Here is a 25,967-nt window from a genome sequence, read left to right as displayed (position 1 = left end):
ATTTTTATTTGTAGATGGACATTGTTTTAAAGCAGCTTTACACAGAAGAAATGAATCAGAATGAGTGTAAGTTTGTCCCTAATGAGTGAGCTGGTGGTGACTGTGGCAAGGTTAACTCCCTGAGATAGCATAAGGAAGAAACCTTGAGAGGAACCAGACTCAGGAAGGAACCCATCCTCATCAATGCGGCACAGAATGTGTTACAATTTATGTTCTCTCAACTTGTTTAACCAAACATCAAAATTATCTTTTCACATATACTTCGTTGATCAAGATAAGAATCTTGTGACACAAATGATAATAGGAACATTATAGCCATAATAAATCATAGTAGTTTGGATACTTAAGTACATCTAAAGGCCAATACTTTTGTACTTGTACGCAAGTGGATGTTTAAAGGGAGCACTTTTACTTTTACTGGAGTCATATTTTTGAGTGTATCTCTATGCAAATAATTATAATGGTCCTGTGAATATGCAAATTAGACTGGATACTTTTATGCATTATTATTATGCAAACATTATCAGTATATCTCCGGTCGGTAAGTAAGTTGGCATTACAACTTTGTTAGCTGTCTGAGTTGAATATTCCAGATATGAATTGCAATATAAAGGGGCTGAAGACTGAGACACTCTAATGCGGAGGAATGAAATTTCATTTGAATCATCAATTTTAGGAGTTTATAACAGGTGTTTAAGTCAATATTTCAATCGGAATGTAAGTTACAGGCTGCATAGCACAACACAGGAGTAAATTTTCTTGCCTATTACAGTCGATTTTGCTGAATTAATTTAATGTGTTGTCTGCTAACTAGCTATCTAACTAATCATAACCAGGTTAGCGTTAACATTAGCATTTAAATTATTACAGACGCTCTTATACAAAGTGACTTACAACTGAGGAAGTCAGAGCTAAGGGCCTTGCTCAAGGGCCCATCGGTGGCAGGATGATGGTGCTGGAATTTGAGCTAATAACCTTTCGAGCATCTTAACCACTGAGCCTTCACTTCTTCTTTTATTTGCTCATCACTAGCTGATACGAGTTGCCCCTGATGTACATGTATATATAATTATATTTAACTGGGTTCTGAGCCACCAGTTACACATAAAATATAATTTTAATAGTCAGCAGAGTTGTTGAAACAGAAGGACCGCCATATGGCCTTTTTTCTTTCTTTCTTTTTTTTTTTTTAAAGTGTAACACTGACACCTAGTGGTTGTAAAATGTATCAACATTTTACACAAAGACGATAAATAATGCATTTATATTTTTTCATCTTCTCTACTTCTTATTCTCCTTCTTTTTCTTGTCTCATTATTATTGTCAATTCATTTGCATAAAATGACATCTGTGCTACAAAAAGTAGGCTTGATTTCAAGGTGACTATTGGGTGGGTGGCATTCTTTTGGTAGACTCTCCTCCAAACCCAGTTTATCCTTCAGTATTAGCTTCTTTTTTATTTATAATGATATCATTCGATTTTTAAGGCTGAATGTACAATGAGCATCATTCTGACGTTTTTAAACCCACCTATTAAACAATTCAAGAGCAGTTCGAAAGCAGGTGAGAACCTAGCCAGCAAGAGCCAGTTCTGCTCTTCAGGACTGCTTTGAATGCACTGTCTGGGACATGTTAAGGGAGGCTGTAACCAAAGGCGACTTTACCCACATATCATCAGTGACCAGCTAAATTGGCAATGCATTGATGTCTTGACCATCTCCAAGATCATCACATACGCCCCAGCCAGAAGCCGTGGAGGTGTGTGCCCTACTAAAGTCTGGAGACTCTGCCTTCATAGTAGGAGACAAGACGGCCTTTAGAACAGCAAGAGCCAAACTGTTGAGTCATCTCACACACATGCCAAGAGAATCCAATTTGCGTGCACTGTTTGCACTAAATGTAGCTAGGACTTACTTTAGTCCTTAGCTGGATGTTGTGAGATGTAGATCATTTTTTTTTGTAGCACCATGGTTCTGGAGAAACATCTTATTTCACTGTGTACTGCGTCAGTTATATATGGTTGAAATGACAATTAAAGATTCCTTGACACTTGACTTGCAAAAGTCATTCAAGGTCACGTTTCTCCCCCTTTGATGTAAATCAAAAGATGTAAATAACGACAGAGAAATAATTTAGAACTTTAATTTTTAAAAATAGCCACACATGAAATGTAAGAAAAAAGGAAAAGTGAGAAAAAATAGAAAACAATTTAGTAGGCTTTCATTTCATAGCACAATGGTCAAATATACCACTTACAACCATAAAGAAAAAGAAAAACATTTTTAAGATCCTTCGGATGTCATGAAATCGGTGTATAAACTTTAGAAAAACAGTGTAAGGCTGAAAGGACGGTGTAATAGTGTTGACACAGATACAGAAATAAATAGTCAATATTCAGTCTCACTTTTCCCCTTGAAGCATGTGCTCTACCAGAACCGTATACAAAATATAAATAGCTATCAAATACAAAAATAAGCACAAATTTTCTTACAAAGACCTTTTTTTGGAATAATATGAAAAAGGAAGTTCCCCAATTACTGTTCATGTGGAAAAAGATCACTACAGAGTCGAATATCTTGTAGTGGAATGCGTCGTGTTTTGGGTGATGGCGTTTTTGCTTGTTGACTGTAATTAAAAAACAAACAAACAAACACTATTATGTAAGAAGAATAAAAGGAATCAGGTATGAAATATCTGCAACACCACTGGCCACTAATATCACCGACGAGAAATTTCCTATCTGTCTAGATTAGCATGATAAATATGAAAGCTCCTCTGGTATATTAAATCCTGTGCCTACAGAGTAAACAATCGATACAAAGACAGCTTGCGTGAAACTTTGGGTTGCTTAATGCATCTTGCTTTGGGGTATGAATTTGATTAGAACAGCATCCGAGAGCGTCTTCAAATAAATCCCTGAAATGCAGCTAAAATTCATCTGGAACATCTGCTTGGTCAGTGAACGTTTTAAACTGCTGTTGCCGTGAGAAACTCCATCTCGGTCTTCGGCTTCTTCACCACTCGCTCCTCCTCGTCCTCGTCCTCCCTCTGGCGTCTAACGGCGTCCGTGTTTGAGCTGCTGCACTTAGGATCGGGGCTGGAAGGAACCTGTGTGTCTGATGGGGTTCGATCTGAGCCACATGAAGACGTCGGCTCGACAGATAGAGAATCTGCACCTGTAGTATGGATACAAAACTAACTAATGAGGTAAAACTGTAATGAATGGATATTCAGTGCCAACCAGATGAGGGTGGGGTTCGCTTTCCAGTCTGGTTCTTCTCAAGGTTTCTTCCTCATGAAATCTCAGGGAGTATTTACTTACTTACAATTTTATATATAAATTTTATACAATTTAAAAATTCATTGAATTGGATCACACGTCAGAAAGAAAGCGAGAGGTTTTCTCAGTGTTTTTTTTTCCTCTTACACTGCACCAATTTGGCAACACTACAAATATTTTATTAATGAAAAAAACTTTAATAAACCTTTAATAAAAACCTAATGTGTTTCCTAACATTCCCTTCCCAGCCTGTCTTTTCCTCTCTCCAAAAAAAGATTTTTTTAACACCTGCTCGTTACATTTGAACAGTAAAGAGTTCTCAGTCCTGAACACTTTCCAGTGGGAGAAATCTTGTTGAACATTACAAAGCCCAGATGTTATAAAATGTCAATGTAAAATAACAGGTCCCTTCCGAAAGACGCCACTAAATCAGCGATTATACTTTTTCTTCGTTCAGCTAGAAAGTGTCAATGACAATGAATCTAAATAAGCACATGTATACAGATAAACCTGAGATCTGCCTTACTGTCAGAGCTTCTGTTACAGAACGTTGATCAACACCTTCTGTCCAATCAGAATCAAGAATTTGTTAGAACTGTGGTATATATATATATATATATATATATATATATATATATATATATATATATATATATATATATATATATATATATATATATAAAAAAGAAGACCATCAGCCTAACCATTGTGAGTTGTGCTGCTGGGTTCATTATCTGATTGCTGTCTGCTACAGTTGGACGTTCCTGTAGGAGCCGTGGCTGCTTGTCTGGCCTCGGTGTTCTTCATCTCAGGCAACATCTGCTCTGTGGAAACCCTAAACACACACACACACACACACACACACACACACACACACACACACACACACACACACACACACACACACACAAACAAACACACACACGCACATTAGCAATTGTATAAACCATCTATAGTGTTATCAATTTTTAAAAATTATATTATATATATATATATATTGTGTTTATATGTTTCTTACAATTAGATGAGTTCCAGTTTGCTTTATTATAATGGAGCTGACAGTTGAACACTACTGTATTTTTAATGTGTAAAACATATACTTCTATACATTTAAACGTATCAAATAAAATGACTGCACATGGAAAGAAATGGAAAAGCGATCTTATACAGAAACAGAGGAGATCAAAGTTCTTTCAATGAAAAACAAGTGAATAAAATCGTTTAAAGTCATTTTAATTGTTGAACAAAAATATATATATAATTGTATTTCAAAACCCAAACTCGAGAGAAATACTGCAGCCTCTTATTTGACTGAGAATAATTCGTTTATATCATATTAGTCTTTTACAGTTTACTCATATTTATTATTCATTTGTATTTATTGACTAATCGCTATATTAGTAAAAGGTGTTTTTTGTTTACATAATACAGAAGGGTGACTTACGTGACACTAGAGTGAAGATCAGGTTTTCTCCTCCACAATTTAAAATGCTGTAATACAGAAATGATAACAGTGTGAACATTATTATACCAAATACAGCAAACAGACCTGGAAATGGTTTAACAAAGAAGCAAAATTCTTGTAAATTTGTCTACAACTACATTTTTTTATACATTTTAAATATCATAATACTTACTATACTGAGCATCAAGCAGTTAAACAAACCATTTTTTTTTTTTATATGTGATCAAATAAAACATTTTCGGTGTATCGTCTTGTACCAATCAAGTTGATCCAGTAATGGTGCTGTGAGAGCGGCAGCCTGTTGCAGTAGCTTTAATAGCAGTATCATATGCGTTTGTAATTATTCACTGTTATTATATTTTACGCACACGTTCACTGACAATTTGCACATTTCCTTTTTTCCTTTTTAAATTGACAGTTTGCACTCCATGTAACATCTGCAATATTGTATTATTTATATAAATTACGATTATTATTTAATTTACAATTATTTATTTATTTTTTTTTCTACTGTTTGTATAACCTGCTGCTGTTATGCAATATTTGCTTAACAGGATCAATAAAATCAATAAATCAGTCCATCTATCCTAAATAAATCCTCTCAAATACACTGTTGTGGTTTTCTACAGAATTTGTCCAGTTGGTTGTTTCTTATATGTTAGAAGATAAAATCCCAAAGCCGCTTTAACATAGTTTGGCATACAATATTCTATCACCTTCTATGATTCATTACTTGTTGAAACATGCCAGCCCATTGCAGGGTATCATTCACACACACATTTACGACTAGGGACTATTTAGACTTCCTAACGGCATGTTTCTGGAAGTTAGGATGAAACCAGAGAACCACCAAAGGAACAGTAACCTGAGCTCAGGATTGAACCCGGGAACCCTGAAGCTGTGAAGTGTCAGCGCCACCCACTGTGCCAACATGCAGCTCTGAATTTGCATTAATGTTTCTCAGCGGTATAATGCCTTTGCATATTCACCTTATCGGCTTGCATGGAGTTAAAATCGTTCTCATATACTCCATCCCATTCTTCAAATTCACGTCTTTCCTCCTCGGTCCACGCTGGCAGCTCATCTGAAGTGAAATGGAGTTGTTCTTAAAAGCACATGAGCAATGTTAGTACTTTCACTGACATAACAAGTGATGTGGAAACAGACCCTCTAATACAGCTGTCCAGATTAACGTCTTTAACTCTGAACTATTTCACTTCCGCACGTGAAATTAAAAACAAATCAGATGCTTACCTTTTACAGACTTGGGATTAAACTTCAGCCTTTTCAAAGCTTCTTCTTTATTATAATTGCATTTTATCAACTCGTACAGAGCCTGTAAAGCATAAACAATGGTTTCAGTAACAGAGCATCTGGACAAACAACTTTATATAACATCTGATGCTCATAATGTCACCTCCTCGTTGTCTTTGATTGGAGGCATCTCTGGGACAGCGTTCTCTTCAGTCTGCTCTCCGACCCGCTTGGAAGCTTCAGATAAGAATTCAACCACTTCGTTTTCTGGCAGCAGCTCTGGATTCCATAGAAGCTGATCCTCATTCTCGTATACTAGCATTGTAAAAAAGTGTGATAGGAAAGTTTTCTGGTATGCAGAAAAGAAATTGTCGTAGCATAGCAACGTACAATGTATATAAATACATTTGAAATAAATATTAAATTCCCAAATCTGACTGGTCTACAGGAACAGCTCGTTCACTGGGATTTACGTGGTTGCCGCGTAACATACCGTAATTTCCGGACTATTAAGCGCACCCAAATATAAGCCGCACCCACTGAATTTTACAAAGATTTTTATTTTGAACATAAATACGCTGCACCTGTCTATAAGCTGCAGGTTCCTACACTGAAACTAATTAACTTTACACAGGCTTTAATGAAAGACAGTGTCTGTAACACGGCTTGTATTTAAACAGTAGCCTACCAAGAAAGTCATTGTTCACTATCTTCCTCCTTCCTTTCACAACTATTTCTCTCGAGAGTTTATCTTTTGGCATCGTCGTCTTTTCTCCCGATGCCGTGCAGCTCAGAACACTGGTGAAGTGCGTTTTTTCATGCCCGGTTGTTTTCAGCGTGACGAATGATTCACATTTCCTGTAGACAGTCCGAGTGAGCGGCAGATCAAACGTCAGAGGAACCTCATCCATATTTATGATGTGGTGCGGCCCGATTCAGTGGGAGTGCATCTGATTTAATATAAAGAGTTCCATTGGTTCACCTGAACCCGTTCTGCAATTTCATTGGTCTAATGTTATGGGGGTTCAGATTTTTGCCGGCTTGAAGTTTGTGAAACCAGAAAAACCCAGGAAAAATGCAAAAATTTGCCGCTTCATTGTTCAAGCCGCGGGGATCAAAGAGTGGGTACGAAGTAGCGGCTTATAGTCCGGAAAATACGGTAGACGCATTTTCCCAGAAGAGTGGAGGGAATTATAAGAGCACATTGGGACTAAATGTAGAATGCAATGCTCCAAAATCACATACTGTACTTATGACCAGGAAATATAGAGCATCTTTTATTAATAGCAAAAAATAAATTGTTGGAGGAGCATGATGTCCTGCCCTTACATTTTAGTTAAATACTAATTAATTAATTAGTATTAAATTAAATGATTAGATAATAGATAAATCTTATTAATAGTAAAATCTCAGTCATTGTATTGTCACTCTATAAGATTAATAAAAATGTATTACAGCCATGTAATAACTTCGAATTAATCTCAAAATGAATGTCAGGATGTCCGCCTTTTCTTCTTGAGATGAATGTTACCATGAGAAACAATATTGTCCATATTCAAGATGAAATTCTTCAAATAGTAATATTAAACGGTTTAGCGTCCTACTTCTCTCTTACCTTTTTCATTGTCTTTATATTTGCACAGCTCAATCGGAGTCTCAGCCTGGTACATTGGCCCAACCTTCACTTCCTGTTTACCCCAAAAATAATCATATTTCATTTGCATGATTAATACTCAAATATTCAATTGTACGTTTAGGAAGTTTAAACCTTTCACCTTCTTCCACTCTTCAGATGGAATATAATCTTCATCCTCAGATTCGTCAGCATCACCTATTAATCACAAATGAACCAACAAATCTGTGTAGTGTCAAGTGTTCAATTCAGAGACGTCAAATGTAAGCAATAAATACCATCAAAGTAGCTGGATGGTTCAGAGCAGAGAAGCTGAGCAGTGCTGGGTGTCCTGCTTTGGCCAGGAGACGCCTCGCTGGACGATCTCCCGTTCTCGTTTTCCTCCTTAAACAAGCACACAGAAGAGTGTGGTGACAATTTTCACATGGAGTCAAAATGCTTCATTTAGATTCTGTTTCTTTCTTTCTTTTTCTTTTTTTATTAACCTTCTTTGTCTTAATGTTTACATGGGCACTGCTGCTCTGGACATTCTCTGAAGCATCCTGTTCTTCAGGTCCTTCATCCTCTGAATCTGCCGGTTCTGCCACACCATACCCATACATTTTTAATAGTTCATGAAGGGGCATTTCTCCTTCCTGAGACAAACAAGTTACATACAGGAGGAAGGTAAATACACAAATCAGAATGATGTCATTAAAATAGCAGAATGACTTCTCACAGTCCTCCAAAGGGGCAAAAAGTGATTATTGAAATATATTTTAAAATATATGAGTGGTTTAATAGTATGACGTGGATCCCACTGTTCTAACAGCAGTCTAGTTTATAAAAATCTGAAATAATCCCTTAAACCTTCTCTTTCTTAAAGCATTACAGAAGTTCCACACGTCAATGTTCACAGTCATACTTCCTGCTCAGAAATGCAAAAGCGGTCAAACACAAAAAAAAATCTACATCGCAATCAGATTTATGATCGCACACCTATTAAAAGCTGTAACTTACTCGAGTGAGGTCGTCTATCTCATTGCTGAAGTTAGTCTCTCCTTGCAGCTTCTCCTCCTCTTCCATCGTCTGCTCATCATCGAAGTCATGCACCAGCATTTCTGCAGTGGGCTCGAAATCCCTGTCCTCATTCTGCACATCTGAAACATATTCGCCAAAACACTAACTGCTTTTGAACTGAATTTAATATAAAACATCTAATGGTATAATAAATATATTATCTTATTACTACCTGTTAAACAGAGTGGCTTTAGTCATCAAGAGCTTTTAAATCTTAATGAAGGCATATCAAATAATTTGCCTGATTAGTGTAAATAATATGGATTGTAGAATGTTACCTTTGGTACTCGCTCCACTTATGGAGAGCTGAAAAAGAAGAAACCCCAAAAACTGTTATTTCACAGCAGCACTGTAACTATAACATCTAGCATGGTGGAAATACGTTTTTTGTCCATACGGTGGCAGTATTGTACACCAAACCTCCAAATTCTTGTTGTTAATGGTAGTAGTAGAATTAATGCTTTACATCTCCAGTGGTAAATACCTAAGGTGAAGCTAAAGGTCTTGTCATTTTTATATATATATATATATATATATATATATACATATATATATATACACATACATACATACATATATACACACACATATGAGTACAAGACAAAAAGTATTTTTCCTTTATGGCAAGTGTATTAAGGAAGTAAGTAAACACAATGTTTGATTACAAAAATAAACAAAACACCTACTGCATATTTATTAGTAATGCTTAATATTTTATATAATATTTTAACTGTCTGCTTTGGGTATGATAATCAGATGTCCACTAACATTTAGTCCATATAGTGTAGGAGTGTAGAGCGTACAAATCCAGCAGTAGCAGTAGAAATAATATTTTATATCTCCTGATGTAAAGGTCTTGTCATGTATATATTTAAATAAAAATTATTATTCTGTAATTAGGCTGTGATCTACAAAAAGCAAACCATGATAGACATTTAAGTATGTGTACAATTATTATTGTTGTTACTATTATTACCATTAATATAAGTACAAAACAAATGTCCTTAATGACAAGTGTAGTGGGGAATAAAAAAGATTATGTCTTATAAGAGAAATAAATAAATCACCTTATTATTATTGGCAGTAATAGTAGTAGGAATAATGCTTTATATCTATTGAGGTTAATACCTGCCTCAAAAGTGTGTTTGTATATGTATGTATGTGTGTATATATATATATATATATATATATATATATATATATATATATATATATATATATATATATATATATATATATATATATATATATATATATAGTAAAAAAAATAAATAAAAAAATAAACAAATAACTATTCTGTAATACCTGTGAAAGTAAACCAGGATGGCATTTAACCATGTGGGAATTAAAAAAATAATTATAAGTTAAATTAGTTTTCCTTCATGACAAGTGTAGTAAGTAATAAATCCTGTTGTTTATTGCATAAATAAATAAATAACCCACTGCATACTTAATAAACATCCTGTATAATGATTGTCTGTTTTAGTTTTGGTCACGTGGTCCACTAGCTATCAATCCATGTATTGTTGATTCATCAAAAGCAAAATGAACCTTAGAGCCGAAATAGCTCAGTTGGGAGAGCGTTAGACTGAAGATCTAAAGGTCCCTGGTTCGATCCCGGGTTTCGGCAGGTCAAGGTGGAATTTTATCTATTAAAATAATTAACATTTTACAACATAAAGTATAGTGTTGAACGCACTCTTTTCTAGTTTTATAAATGATCAATAATTTTATAATATGAATCTGACATCATGGTGTCAACACGGATGAAGCACGTTTAACTTACCGATAAACCGCTTATTGAAATGAGATCAGACTGCTGTCTAATCCTAATTGGGTTGGGATTCAAAAATGAATCCTTATTGTGCAACCATTTGGGATTAGATACTCAAAAACAAACAAAAAAAAAATCCGATGCGAGTGTGAACGCACCTGGATTATATACACGAGTCTGATACGAATATATGATACGGATTGACACGCAGAAATCTACAAAGTAATTTTAGTTTCTCTGCTAACAAGTAGTTAATTTTTTTTTCTTATCCGTGTTACGTTTCTATTATATATATATATATATATATATATATATATATATACATATATATATATATATACATATATATACATACATATATATATATATATATATATATAGAGAGAGAGAGAGAGAGAGAGAGAGAGAGAGAGAGAGACATAATGGCTACAGTCCCAACACTAAAACTAGCGGCTAACACTACAGATATCCGAACACATACATCCTAATGCTCCTGATTTGAGTTTTTAAAACCAATATTTACAACTAAATTCACTAAGAAAATAAATACGGATTAAATAACACATCCAGCGCAACAGGTTTGATATAATCTTCTGTATTTCACAGAGTTAGCAGGCTAACCCGAGTAGAGCCTCTTTCAGTATTAGCGGGATTTTTTTTTTAAACTGAGAAGTGCGCACTAAACACAAAAACTAGTACACTAGAGTAATTAGTACGCACCGGTCTTAGAGCTCTACTCCAGCCTACTACGCAGTACACTAGTGCTCATGGGCTCTCCTGCGCGCTCTCCGGCTAACAGGAGGGGGAAAGTTTGCTAGGACAGCTAACACACGGAGTAGCGCTGGCCTTACGAGTGAAAGTGGGTTCACTCAGAGAAAAACCAGCAAACGCAGAAAGGGGGTTTTGTTGCTCCGAAGCACCGGGAAACGTCGATTCTGCAGCCCCGGGGTGTTTTATATATAAGTGTTTATTGATGAGCGTGATTTTCTCTCTTACCTCTGCCATTATTGATTACAGTGGGAACCTGGGAAGGCGGCAACAAGCCTCAGCAAGTAGCACGGGCAGCGCGCGCGCACGCGGAAGTGCTTGTTTTTCCGTTCAACATAAAAGTCCCGTCTGACAAAATAAAGTCAATAACAAATTATTAGTAGTAGTAGTAGTCGTCGTTGCTGTGGAAGAATGTTTTTGTAATAGGTATTGTGGTTGTTGTAGTTTTTGTTGTAGTAGTTTATGTTTTTGTAGTAGTTACTGTAGTTGTAGTTATAAGTGGTGAAGTTGTTACTGTAGTTGTAGTTATAAGTGGTGTAGTTGTTACTGTAGTTGAATAAGTTAGTTTTTGTAGTAGTTGTAATATGTGTTGTAGTTGTTACTGTAGTTGTTGTAATATATGTAGTTGTTACTGTAGCTAAATAAGTTATTGTTTTTGTTGTAGTTGTAATATGTGTTACTGTAGTTGTTGTAATAGATGTAATTGTTACTGTAGTTGAATAAGTTATTGTTTTTGTAGTAGTTGTAATGTGTTACTGTAGTTGTTGTAATAGATGTAATTGTTACTGTAGTTAAATAAGTTATTGTTTTTGTTGTAGTTGTAATGTGTTACTGTAGTTGTTGTAATAGATGTAATTGTTACTGTAGTTGAATAAGTTATTGTTTTTGTAGTAGTTGTAATGTGGTACTGTAGTTGTTGTAATAGATGTAATTGTTACTGTAGTTGAATACGTTATTGTTTTTGTAGTAGTTGTAATAGGTGTTGTAGTTGTTACTGTAGTTGTTGTAATATATGTAGTTGTTACTGTAGTTGAATAAGTTATTGTTTTTGTAGTAGTTGTAATATGTGTTGTATAAGTGTTGTAGTTGTTACTGTAGTTATAGAAAGTATTGTTTTTGTAGTAGTTGTCCTAATAGGTGTTGTAATTGTTACTGTAATTGAATAAGTTATTGTTTATGCAGTAGTTGTAATAGGTGTTACTGTAGTTGTTGTAATAGATGTAATTGTTACTGTAGTTGAAGAAGTTATTGTTTTTGTAGTAGTTGTAATAGGTGTTGTAGTTGTTACCGTAGTTGTTGTAATAGGTGTTGTAGTTGTTAGTGTAGTTGTATTATAAGTGGTGCAGTTGTTACTGTAGTTGTAGAAAGTATTGTTTTTGTAGTAGTTGTTGTAATAGGTGTTGTATTTGCAGAAGTTGTTTTTTAGTAGTTGTAATAGGTGTTGTAGTTGTTTTTGTGGTAGTTGTTGTAATAGGTGTTGTAGTTGTTTTTGTAGTAGTTGTTGTAATAGGTGTTGTAGTTGTTACTGTAGCTGCTGTAGTAGTCGTAGAATTTGCTTTGGTAGGTTTTGTTGATGGTTTTGTAGTAGAAGTTGTTTTTGTAGTAGGTAGTTGCTACTGTAGTTGTAATAGGTGTTGTATTTGTTACTGTAGTTGTATTTGCTGTGGTAGGGTTTGTTGTAGTTGATGTTTCTGTAGTTGTTAATTGTTTTGTAGTTGTTGTATTAATTGTAGTAGTCTAATCTAAAAAAGTAATTGTAACAGTAGGAATATTGCTGTATATATCCTGCTGTTTAACCCAGAGATTAATGTCTTGTAATGTATATTTGTTGTTGTTAAGTAGTTGTAGTAGTAGAAATATTGCTGTATATCACCCTTTTGTATTATATTTAAACAAAAACAATTATTCTAAAACAAGGCTGATTTACAAAGGGAATCCCGGATGAAAATACAGTGCGGAAAATAAGTATTTGAACACCCTGCTATTTTGCAAGTTCTCCCACTTAGAAATCATGGAGGGGTCTGAAATTGTCATCGTAGGTGCATGTCCACTGTGAGAGACATAATCTAAAAAAAAAAAATCCAGAAATCACAATATATGATTTTTAAACTATTTATTTGTATGATACAGCTGCAAATAAGTATTTGAACACCTGTCTAACAGCTAGAATTCTGACCCTCAAAGACCTGTTAGTTTGCCTTTAAAATGTCCACCTCCACTACATTTATTATCCTAAATTAGATGCACCTGTTTGAGGTCGTTAGCTGCATAAAGACACCTGTCCACCCCATACAATCAGTAAGAATCCAACTACTAACATGGCCAAGACCAAAGAGCTGTCCAAAGACACTAGAGACAAAATTGTACACCTCCACAAGGCTGGAAAGGGCTACAGGGAAATTGCCAAGCAGCTTGGTGAAAAAAAGGTTCACTGTTGGAGCAATCATTAGAAAATGGAAGAAGCTAAACATGACTGTCAATCTCCCTCGGACTGGGGCTCCATGCAAGATCTCACCTCGTGGGGTCTCAATGATCCTAAGGAAGGTGAGAAATTAGCCCAGGACTACACAGGAGGAGCTGGTCAATGACCTAAAAAGAGCTGGGACCACCGTTTCCAAGGTTACTGTTGGTAATACACTAAGACGTCATGGTTTGAAATCATGTCCAGGCACGTCTTAAGTTTGCCAATGACCATTTGGATGATCCAGAGGAGTCATGGGAGAAAGTCCTGTGGTCAGATGAGACCAAAATAGAACTTTTGGGTCATAATTCCACTAAACGTGTTTGGAGGAAGAATAATGATGAGTACCATTTCAAGAACACCATCGCTACTGTGAAGCATGGGGGTGGTAGCATCATGCTTTGGGGGTGTTTTTCTGCACATGGGACAGGGCGACTGCACTGTATTAAAGAGAGGATGACCAGGGCCATGTATTGCGAGATTTTGGGGAACAACCTCCTTCCCTCAGTTAGAGCATTTAAGATGGGTCGAGGCTGGGTCTTCCAACATGACAATGACCTGAAGCACACAGCCAGGATAACCAAGGTGTGGCTCTGTAAGAAGCATATCAAGGTTCTGGCGTGGTCTAGCCAGTCTCCAGACCTAAACCCAATAGAGAATCTTTGGACGAAGCTCAACCTCCGTGTTTCTCAGCGACAGGCCAGAAACCTGACTGATCTAGAGAAGATCTGTGTGGAGGAGTGGGCCAAAATCCCTCCTGCAGTGTGTGCAAACCTGGTAAAAAACTACAGGAAACGTTTGACCTCTGTAATTGCAAACAAAGGCTACTGTACCAAATATTAACATTGACTTTCTCAGGTGTTCAAATACTTATTTGCAGCTGTATCATACAAATAAATAGTTAAAAAAAATCATACATTGTGATTTCTGGATTTTTTTTTTTTTAGATTATGTCTCTCACAGTGGACATGCACCTACGATGACAATTTCAGACCCCTCCATGATTTCTAAGTGGGAGAACTTGCAAAATAGCAGGTTGTTCAAATACTTATTTTCCTCACTGTATGTGTAAAAAATTTATTATTAATAATAGAAAATACACGTTTCTTTTAAATAGGAGTACAATACATTATTTTTCCTTGATGAAGCATGAAGGTGAGATGGCCTCAGGATAATCTGAATATTAACAAAACATTGAGCATAATGTCACATTAAAATATTGGAACTCAATGAAAAAAATTACACTCAAAATAACACCAGTCATCCATCTCTAGGAAGCACTGTACCCTGGATGCAGTGGAGCCGGCACTGATCCCAAGAATGCAGGGAATGAGGCAGGAGTAAACCTGGCACAGGACTCCCTCATTCACATCGCAAAGCTTTTCAACATATTCAATCCAACTATAGGCAGGCAAATAGACCAAATAACCCCAAAAAGAACTCATGCTCATACCCTGAATATGGACTTATGGAAGACAATGGACAATTATTAGGCCTTAAATGAACAAGCAACATGGGATGTAGATAATCAGGACTAAAATTACCAGTTGTTGGATTTGGCAAAACTACTCACCAGTTATAGTCGTACATAAAACGATCTGATCTCAAAATAACAGGGCATATTGGACCTGAAATTATCAGACCATAAATGAGCATGTAACACTGTAAAAAGGAGGGTGAAAAGCATTTGCAAAATTAGTTTTAGGATATTTGTTACTTTAGTAAAAACAACAGAAAATCTAGAAGAAAAAAATGTATCCAACCAACGGAAAAAGTGAGGTATTTTAATAACACATTCAAGCCCGTTTTTGCATTGCTACAATCACTGAGCTCTTTGTTCCTATAAACAAAATACAAAAAAAACAAGAAAACAAACAAACTGTACCTAATGAAAAAAATACAATGGGTAAATACAAGCTGTGTCCATGTCTCAATGTTTTCAGTGTTCTGTGAGGCTCTTGAAAAAATACCCATAACCAAAAAGTAAACCATTAATAACTAAGACCTCTAACTGTAACATACTTCAGATGGAAAACTGAGCATTCATTGAGGAAAGAAAAATTCAACTTTGTGATAAATGCTTTAATGTCTATGTGTCTTATATGCAGGCAAAAAAATATACAGACTGGATACAGCCAAATTACAGAGGATTCCAGATGTATGACATCTAGATAGCACTGACTGAACTTCTCATTTTGACTTGGTCAAAAAGTACCATTGATATTAACACTGACATATGTAGGACATACATCGTTTCTTTTTCTTTTCTTTTTTCTATCATCACATAAATGCAAGTTTTCACTAACCTACAGTAGAAGTTTCCTCATTGTTCATCTTGACCAAAAAAAAAGTACCTGTGACCTGTTTAAAGTGCATTGTTCACTTTAGAAGAAAATTTGCACAGTGAAAACAACAACAACAAAAAAAAGGTACTTAAATACGTCTACAAAGACATTTAATACTAAAGAAAAAAAAAACCTTATCAAAAGCCTTCTACTAACATAAAACATAAGATAAAATATCAAGAGCATGGCACATTCAAAACAAAAATGGCATAATGCTGCCATAAATGACAAGTCATCTTGTTTAGTTTAATAAGAAAATATAAAAATTCAAGTTCAGCAAACAAAAGAAAAATACAGTCTAGATCTCCCATAAACATACATAAAAAAAATGAAGAAACTAACTCTGGGAGCTACAGCTGGAGGATAAATGTTTTTTTTTTTATCTTTTGCAAATCACATCATACCAAACTTGGCAGCTTGACGTGTCTTTTCTTGTTCGTTGGCGATGTTTGTACGTCGGTCTTGACGTGTTTTGCTCTTCACATTCTGGGTCGCTTGAAGTTACAACACTAAATGATCCGGTTTCTTCAAAGCCTTGAGCTGAAGTGCTGCTCATACAGCCACTTTCCCTTTCACCTCCAGCTTGTTGATGCTCTCGCCCTGCTTGTTGCTCTGTTCCTCTGTAAACGTTATGTACGAGTACACCAGACTACCAGCAATACTGAGGAAACACACACACACACACACACACACACACACACACACACACACACACACACACACACACACACACACACACACACACAGTTAGTACACTGGCACAGTTAAACACATTCAATCAGGTCAAAATAAAGCGTCGATAAATGTTATGTACCTGATGTTCAGACCTATGAAGTTAGTCCAGGAGAAGATATAATCCCCTCCAAACACCATTCCAATATAAGTCACTAATATATTCTGTGAAAAAATAAGAAAAGCGATGAGTAGCAAATTACAAAATCTACCATGTCGCCCAATTATATGAAAATAAGCGTACTTTCAGGCAGCCAACTATGGTAGTCGTTAATGCGGAGTTGTACTGAGTGCAGAGCACCGTGGAGTACATCAATATAAACCTAAAAAACACAATCACAACAACATTAACCACCGTCCATACAGAGTAAACCTGCATGCTGATTTTTCAATCATTGTTTATTTATACTCATCTTACCCCATTATGCAAGACATGACAAACTGTCCAACAAAGAGTGTATCTGACCAGCCATCATACTCCAGGGCCTGGAGAGGACAGAGGGGGGAAAAAAAAAAAAAAAAAGAATACATTTCATACAGTCTATTTTTTACAAACGTCTGCAGTTGTAATCCAAATATCAAAAATGTGTTAAGAATATGACAAAAGTAGCTTTTAATAAGATAAAAAAAAATATATAAAGCCAAAGAGAGTTTTTTTAAGAATTAATTTGCACTTCTGTGTTTGTGCACCAAAAAAAAAAAAAAAACCCAGTAAAATCAAACATTTCTCAACATCACATTAGAATAATTAAACGTCGACGTAATGCGAAGATCTTGCTATTGCTCCATAAGCATATCTGATAAAAACTACCGAACGGCATGTCGCTGCTTGGTTGGGATGAAAACGTGCAGGTGAGGTATGAATATAACTGACTATTCATGTAAAAAAATTATAAAGAGGGTTTGTGATTAACAGCTCAACAAATAATTAAAACGAACGATTATAAACTTAAGATTTACAGTGTAACTAATACTTGTATTTATTCATTTGCTTCAAATAAGGCAAATAATCAACACCTACCACGGATTCTCACATCATCCTTAAGTAAAATTAGACACACAAACACAGACAAATGCCTTAATGAACATAAAAAGCCCAGACATATCGGCAGCTGAGTTAAATGCATCCAAACATTTTCTATAATATGATTTTTTTTTTTTTAGAATTTTTTATTATTTTACAGAAATTCATTTGATACTTTTCAAGAGTGTGTGCTTAAAATGAGCGAATTCTGTATACGCCAATAGAACAAGAAGCTCGAAATTAGGCATGGGGTTTAGAAAAATGTAATTATTTGATCAAATATTTGGTTTATTGTGATTTTTATTTTAGGAACTACTACATAAATAGAACTAGATTTAAGATCATTTTGCGCAACGTCATTTTTTTGCAGGGTGAGGCTTAAAATTATATCTTAATATTCAGTATGTAAACATTAATAAGTAAGTAAACATCAATTAGGCAAGTAAATATTAATGAGCTCGATAAGGTTGTAATTCGTTACCAAAAAAAAAAAAAAGTATGTGAATTTATAATATGCTGTCAAATTTACATCAACGTCTTGTATTCCTTTGTTAAAATTACAGATTATTAAAACCAAAGTTGATGGTTTCTAAACTTTAAATAAGAAAATCTTAATGTAATGATTACTCGAATTTTTTTTTTTAAATAAACAGTATATTACAGAATACCTTGCTTTCATTTAAAATCTCCATGACCCAATATATTCACACTGTTTATCCAAGTGGGAATAATGGAAGCTTTGTGCATGAGGAGCTCGTGCTCCCCTGAGAGAAAGCATGCTGAATAAACTGAGGCCTTGCTGTGAACACACAGTGCTGCATTAAATGAGCCATTCATAAAGCACTCATCATGAGTTCTTCAGGTCCTGAAATGGAACCGCTAGTCGTGAAAAGTTAAGCAGAACAAAATGTCTCATCAGTGGAGTTTTTGGCCTTTGTGCAGTTTTCTAGGAACGTCTCGTAATGTTTGAGCAAAACAGTCCTGAAGGAAATGTTTGACCGTATGTGTAAAACTAAAGCGGCTTTGAAAAATAAAGCTCTGAGCAGGAGAGCAGATGGCCTGACTGAAGCTGCCAGATAGCCCTGTTGATGAGAGATGGATGTCCATCATCCAGTCATTTCAGGTTATTATAAAAGTCCTATATGAGAATAGTTTCTTTTGACCTTTAAACCGTTTATATCAACACGCCTCAATGTTCGCTTTATATCACGGCATGCTTACCTTGTCCATGTCTCCAGTGACATGTGCCAAAAGGAGTGTAGGCAGAATCATAAATAAAGCGTTGTAATAAAGTAGACCATACTTTCCCAGCTCCTGAGAAGAGGGAGACAGGGAAACAGACACAGTTATTTATGGCACATTCCAGGGCACAGATGTCATGAATGCATTTCTTACATCCCTGTCTCTTTTTCTGACACTCCCCAACTATAAATACGTGGTGCAGGACATCTGACTGATCGAGTTTTCTACTGAAACAGGACATCATCTTATTCTTTAAGCTGTCACAACTGTACACAACTGCTTTATGCTCAAATAAATGGAAGCAAAGTTTCGAGCCAAACAGTCAGCCAATCAGAATCAAGTATTTAGACTACAAATGTCATGTATATGTAACCCTGGAAAATCGTTTATTCAGAATTTGTAACTAAATGCAAAACAGTTCTACATAAAGAGAAAAATTTATTTATTTATTTATTTATTTTTTCGATTGTAAATTTTGTTTCCCATGACACAACAATTAGAGCTTAAGCTTTTATTTTTTCCAGTTTTTCTGTAGTCCTGCAATCAAGTAGTCAACACTGGTCCTCCAGGGCGTTCACAACATCTCACCTTAGAGTCCAGCTTCTGTTTCACAAAGGCTCCATTAGCAGCAGTTAAAACGTCATTCATTAAGATGAACACATAGCCATGTAGGTCAAAGGACAGATCGGCGCTGGACAAAACAGAAGTGGGGAAACACGGGATCATTAATTAAAGCTCACAGCCACAGTTGATGTTTTCAAAGCATTAAAATGGGCTTGCCAAACAGAACTAAATCTCTGAAAGCATTTGAGGTGCATTATCGTCCAGCGATTCGAGAGCACTTTCAGTACTATGGTCTACTAGAGTGCAAATGTATTCTGCTGAATCACTGAAATGTATAGGGCTAATAAAACTCAAGCGTTCTAACAACAATATAACTTCAACATCGTTACACTCGCCTACAATTATTTCGAGAAATTATTAGACGAATATCAACATGCCTGAAACCCAGTGTAGTACAAAATCAAAAAAAGCTTTTGAATAAACTACAAAGAATTGGGACACCTGACTTTTCCTGCCAGGAAAAGTGTGGCTCTTCTCCAAACTGTTACCACACATTTGGACCCAAACCAAACCTGTTCCAGCAAGACAATGCAAAACTCCATGAAAATATGCTTCACTTGGGTTAAAGTGAAAGACCTCCTGCTATAGAGCTCTGATCTCAACCCTATTGAGACGTTTGGGAAGATTCAGAACTCTGGACTGCACCCCAGGACTCCTCACCTCACCTACACCAGTCATACAACAATACATGTACTGTATAGTTATAGAAGGTCATGAGTTTATATCCCAGCACCAGCAAGCTACCACTGCTGGGCTCTTGAGCAAGGCCCCTACCCCTCACCTGCTCGGTTGTAAGAATGAGATCATTGAAATTCGTTCTTGATAAGGATGTCTGGCAAATGTCATTAATGTTAATATAAACTTCAACTGAAATATTGTTACCTTGCAGCCACAAAAGCGCCAAAAATCATTGTGAATACAGTGAGCTGAACTGGCCAAGAGAACGTCTTCCTTAAAGAACAACAACAACAACAACATGATCGTCAACATCTCATGTATGTATATGTTCATGACATCTTTATTGAAACAGTACTGCCGTTACTCATTGTGCTTATTCACTTACTTTAACAAGAGTCCCTCAGCAAGCATTGTGAAGAGAATGGAAAACCTCCTCAACACTGTAAACATTGGCAGACTGAAGATGGAGAAATGAAATGTAATCATTAATTAAATGCTACACTACAACATTGTTTAACAGTGTCAAAAAACTGATGCAATACAAATTGTATTGCTCATTCAGATATACTTCAGATATACTGCTTCAGCCCAGATCTAAAATATTGCTTTAAAATGGACAATATTTGGGTTTGTACGTCTTAAATGACACACGTGTGCACAAGTCAATAGGCTCGGATGACTTGCAGCAAAAATGTCGTATTTCAGTCAAATCTAAAAGCTGAAGCTTTCATTCTGGAGACAATGCAGATCTTATCTAACACCAAAAGGGAATGTTCCTATAATATGATATGAAGAGCTTTATTTAAAAAAAAAAAAAAGAAAAAAAAAGAAAAATCATACTTTAGCCTTTTTGTTCCGAACAGCCCGGTTACTTGATTGCCTACATATAGGAGAGGTAGAGGGAAGGTCTGAAACAGAAAAAAAAAAACTATTTTGTTAATTTATTAATAAGAATCTTCTACCAATACAGAATTACAGCATTAACAGAGAAGTTCAGGGTCTGGGGGGGAAAAAAATAAATGTATTGTTCCAGTATCATGGTTGTATGGTGAATGAATCAGATGATCATATGATTTACTTCATTTTTAACTATTAACAATCAACTCTTTTTTAATTTTTTTAACCAATCAGGTTCCCTACTTTAGTGGATTTTATCTTTTTGTTTACTTCTTTACTTTACTGGTCTACTTTCTAGGTTTACTGAGTAGATATATAAGCAGCTTTTACGCTCTACCCGACTGCATTTATGATTCAGTACATGTACTTTTTACTCCACTATATTTTAATTGACAATGACTCTGAGACTTGAACCAAATCAGTCAGCTCTGAATATTTCATTTTATACAAAATTTTCTTCTACTTTGTGACATAATACTGTCCCGCCTTGCGGTGGAACCTCGATACTCGCGACTTTGACACTCGATAGATTGCGACTATTCATTTTGAATCGGACTAACAGTGAAAAATCTGATAGTTGGTACTAATAAATTACACAAAAAATGTTTGTAAAACTATTTCATTATTGTATTAATCATTTAACGTAGTAAATGAAACATTTCTGACAAGTTATTCACAATTTTTGTTGAGTTTACACTACAGTACAGTACATGTACAATTCACTTTGAAAATGGAACCATCAAAAGAATTTTTTTTTACCGACTTGTTTGAAGTTTTGTTTCATTCTGACATGTTGAAAAAAAGGCCGTTGTGTTGATGTTGGTTAATGCAGTGTTGAAGTGTACACCTTGATTAGTATTTTAGGAAATAAAACCTTACAAAAATCAAACGTTTTTGGCTTTTCATTAACACGTGTCTAGGTGTTGAGGATTAGAGGATTAGCTAGATTTTTGAGCCTACGTTTACTTATCTTATTTGCCATACTACTAAACTCAACCTGCCAATGTTCCTCACGAACACTTGGTCTTTTTCTTTCGGATTATAAAAACAAGGTGTTAAAAACAAACAAGGGAAGCATAGAAAAGGCTTCATAACGAAAAAAATAAACATCTAAGAAAAAACTATTTTGTTAATATTATTTACTTGAGGCTTTGTGTTAATTTTATATATATATACACACACACACACACACACACACACACACACACACACACACACACACACACACACACACACACACACACACACACACACATATATACACACACACACTGTACAGTCCTGAGAAAAAAAATTGACACTCAACATTATTTGGTATATTATCTGCTATAGCTGATGAGGTCCATCAAGCCTTTTAACAAGCTCATAAATAAAACCCCAATTGTGATAGCAGTTAGAGATCTACACTATTCTTTCATTCTTGCTCATTTCCTGACCAATGATTTGCTATTAAGATCATTAAACACTTGTCATTTTGACTTTTATTTGCCTATTATTATGATTGACTTGCTATTAAATGGAATAACTGATCTCACGAACAGTGACTCAGATATGTAATAAATACATGGGAACAAGTGCATGCTCTGTACGCCAAAAATACAACCCCGAGCAGCCAATATGAAGCATTTATTTATTTTGTAATAAAATTCTACAAAGCAACTTTTTTCCTCATTGGTTTGCACATGGTTTTTAGGAAGCAAGTCTGACAATTGCGCTTTATGCTATCCCTCTGAAACAGTGTGTGTTATGTGTGCTCACCTTGCTGAGGATATTGAACTCCCACCCGGGGTAGGTGATCACCCGCAGAGCCTTTCCGGACCACAGCACCAGCACTGTGGCCAACATCTGTCATTAATAGAGTAACACTGAGGATGTTTAACTACACAACACCAACGACAGGGGAAAGGTGATACGACAGGAAACGAGTCTTACCTGCCCGATTCCGAGACATATCGATGAAGGAAACCTGAAAATAATCAATATTTTATACAATTAAAAGATAGAACACATTCCAACTGCACTATTTGAATCTTAGAAACATTAAATCCAGACTAGTAAATTATAGTAATAAAAGGAATATTTTGTGTCACAAAGAAAAAAGGAAGGTGTCCTAGCGATGTTAGAAATCTGTGGTCAGACATGTTACAGCACCCCCCGGGGGGCACAAAGGGTCAAGGGCCCCAATGTGGCAGCTTGGCGATACCAGGGCTTAAAACCTCAACCTTCTGATCAGTAACCCAGAGCTTTAACTACTGAGCTACAACTTCCCTACAACACTTTGCATAATAGAAAAATAGTCTCAGGGAGCAACTGCTAAGGATCATGAAGAATCCACCACAGTTCTTCCCTAGAAGTTTTTTAAAACTTCGCGTTTACATCATGTAGTATTCACGCAGACAATTCGTTCGATCCACAAACCTTCTGTTATTTTTCGTTTGCACTAAATGATGCACATGTACACTGGTGGTGGAGGGGGTAGCTTAGTTTTTAAAGCATTGGACTCAGGATCAGAAGGTCACAAGTTTGAATCCCAGCACCACCAAGCTTTTGTGATTTAGCACCACGGTCCTGGAGCAATGCCGTTTCGTTTGACTGTGTATTCACTGTGTATGGACGGAATGACGATAGAAGCCGACTTGAAAGAGGAAGTCGCAACTCATAGCCGTGTTTACACACATGCCTTGAAGGAAGACGTTATAAAATCAGCAACAAAATGGTAACGTTTGCACCGTACTGTATCCGTGCACAGCTTATATATCATGTAGTTTTCTAGGATGTCAGAGAAACCTTCAAGCAAATGCGTCTTCTATTGATTTCCATTCCGCTGTAGGCTTTATAGAATGATTTCCACAATTACTATCCAGGGCAAAAAAAAACGACTAAGGAAAAATGGCAAGATTTGAATGGTCTTAAGTACAAATCACTGATCGAAAATCTGCAGGAGAATAAACGGGGTTTGATTTCTTCCAATTGTGAGGAAACGGGTTTGAGTTTCATCCACCATTTCTCCAAGTTTGGTCCTGGAGAAAGCTCCTGGCCTAAGTGTAGTTTAGTGTTTTCCCTGGTTCCAACACACCAAAGTTACCTATTCTGGAATTAAAGTGGACGTAAAAACCTCCAGCAGCTCCTGCAGATCAGTTCATCTCCACAACCAAGACCTGTATAATCCATGGAGTTGTACTTCTGCAGTGCTTTTTTTTTTTTCCGCTTAAATGGATCATGAATGGAGCTTTTGTGAATGAGAAACGTCACACTTCATTCCAAAGTTTTGTTGCCCCCCACGACTGCCACGATGCCAAGTTGCTGCCACTCTGGTACTTTGTTGCCAATTATACAGAAGTTACACGTTTCCACGTCCCAATTCCGCTACATTGTATCTTCTACAAATAGTGTGTTATACAGTATCGCCATGATATTAAGTGCACTATAAAGTGGATTGAACCTGAAAGTTCTCTGCACTTCATCTCGAGGTAAAATGTCCGTCTCCTTACCTGTAGTTGGTCAGAACGCTTTTGTTGATCACAACTATGAGGAACGAGCTGACGCCGTAAAAAGCCGCAGCGAGCAGCTTGATTAACAGCGTCAGGGTTTCATCCGCCATCCCGAAGTGACGCTTTCTGTCTGTCTGTCTGTCTGTATCTATGTCTTAACCCCCTCCTCTCATCCCGTTACTCGGCGCGCCGCTCCTTTTTTCTGTCCGCGCTGACGTTTCGACACTTCCGCCATGTTTGCCCCCCCCTCACACACACACCGATCCACGTACCACGTGACGGGCAATCAGGAAACCGTGTCGCCCAAGCAGTGCACACAGGGCTTGTGCTGCACCATTAATAGTGCACTTAGACAGGAAGTCGGAAAGACAACGGCCGCTTGCGAAATAAAAAAATAATACTCGTTAAAAAAAGATATTCTGAAAAGTAAACTCTGTCGCCACCTAGCGGAGAATGCAATATCAGGATACATATTTAATTAAAATTCAATTCAATTAATTTATAAGTTTATATAAGTATAAATAAGTATAAGTATAAGTTTAGTGCCTATAAGTTTATCCCTAATGAGCGAGCCAGTGGTAACAGTGGCAAGGAAAAACTCCCTAAAATTTGAGAGGAACCAGCATTCGGCAGCAAACCAACAAATAAATAAATAAATGAACAAATAACTACTCTGTCGCCACCTAGCGGAGGTTACAATATCAAGCTGTATATTCAATTCAATTCAATTCAATTCAGTTTTATTTGTATTAAAATGGACATTGTTCCAAAGCATATTTATAAAGATTAATAGGTTATGAAAAATGTTTAATTTATAAGTTAATACCTATATCTTTGTCTCTGAGTGGCAAGGAAAAACTTCATTTAAGATCTGTCCGCGTACAAATTAAAATAATAATAAGAAGAAGAAGAAGAGGAAGAAAAGAAGATAGTGTACTTTGTTAACAATTAGCAAAGGATACAATATTAAGCTGTATGTTAAATTCAGTTTAGTTTTATTTGTACGGACCATTTAACATTGCCCCAAAGCAGCTTCACACAGGTTATACATTTGGAATTTATAAGTGCCTATAAGTTTATCCCTGTTAAGCGAGAAAGTGGCAGCAGTGGCAAGGAAAAAACCCCTAAGATAGTAAGAGGTAGAAACCTTAAGAGGAACTATACTCAAAAGGAAACCACCCTCATCTCGGTGGCAACGCATGTCAATTAATGTGCGTTTATAGACAGAAAGTTTGAGAGA

The 25,967-nt window shown here is 36.1% G+C and overlaps 3 protein-coding genes and 1 long non-coding RNA gene across 7 annotated transcripts in view; 1 reads left to right on the top strand and 3 right to left on the bottom strand.

Moving 5' to 3' along the window:
* Nucleotides 1–25,967, bottom strand: part of ddr2a (discoidin domain receptor tyrosine kinase 2a) — a 359,575-nt gene that overhangs the window by 212,350 nt on the left and 121,258 nt on the right. The gene's annotated exons all lie outside the window — the stretch shown is intronic.
* mier1a (mesoderm induction early response 1a, transcriptional regulator) lies at nt 2,127–11,583 on the bottom strand. Of its 2 annotated transcripts, none has more exons than XM_083567470.1 (13): nt 11,462–11,583; nt 8,970–8,997; nt 8,632–8,771; nt 8,118–8,267; nt 7,911–8,016; nt 7,775–7,830; nt 7,615–7,687; nt 6,163–6,314; nt 6,000–6,081; nt 5,735–5,850; nt 4,725–4,771; nt 3,985–4,115; nt 2,127–3,176 (listed from the first exon to the last, which is right to left on the bottom strand). In XM_083567470.1, the coding sequence occupies exons 1-13, from the start codon at nt 11,468–11,470 to the stop codon at nt 2,968–2,970; spliced, it is 1,299 nt and encodes a 432-aa protein (XP_083423596.1). In that variant the 5' UTR covers nt 11,471–11,583; the 3' UTR covers nt 2,127–2,967. The 2 variants fall into 2 exon arrangements, with proteins under 2 accessions (XP_083423596.1, XP_083423597.1); XM_083567471.1 differs by having other exon boundaries at nt 5,735–5,829.
* Nucleotides 11,652–13,177, top strand: LOC310740820. 3 transcript variants are annotated; one of them, XR_014537741.1, is made up of 4 exons: nt 11,652–11,734; nt 12,159–12,505; nt 12,539–12,630; nt 12,708–13,177. It is a non-coding gene; the product is annotated as an uncharacterized lncRNA (long non-coding RNA). The 3 variants fall into 3 exon arrangements; XR_014537742.1 differs by lacking the exon at nt 11,652–11,734 and having other exon boundaries at nt 12,090–12,505; XR_014537743.1 differs by lacking the exon at nt 11,652–11,734 and having other exon boundaries at nt 12,090–12,505; nt 12,672–13,177.
* On the bottom strand, nt 14,758–25,089 carry slc35d1a (solute carrier family 35 member D1a). The gene is made up of 12 exons (XM_083567666.1): nt 24,728–25,089; nt 23,169–23,202; nt 22,995–23,081; nt 21,180–21,247; nt 20,725–20,796; nt 20,544–20,612; nt 19,626–19,728; nt 19,017–19,109; nt 17,190–17,257; nt 17,016–17,094; nt 16,854–16,936; nt 14,758–16,700 (listed from the first exon to the last, which is right to left on the bottom strand). Exons 1-12 carry the CDS (start codon nt 24,835–24,837, stop codon nt 16,592–16,594), a joined length of 975 nt encoding a protein of 324 aa, XP_083423792.1. The 5' UTR covers nt 24,838–25,089; the 3' UTR covers nt 14,758–16,591.

Source organism: Silurus aristotelis (genome assembly GCF_946808225.1).
Source record: "Silurus aristotelis genome assembly, chromosome: 2".
Classification (NCBI taxonomy): domain Eukaryota; kingdom Metazoa; phylum Chordata; class Actinopteri; order Siluriformes; family Siluridae; genus Silurus; species Silurus aristotelis.
Note: the sequence above shows the minus strand (reverse complement) of the source record. Positions and strands in the feature narration are given on the sequence as shown.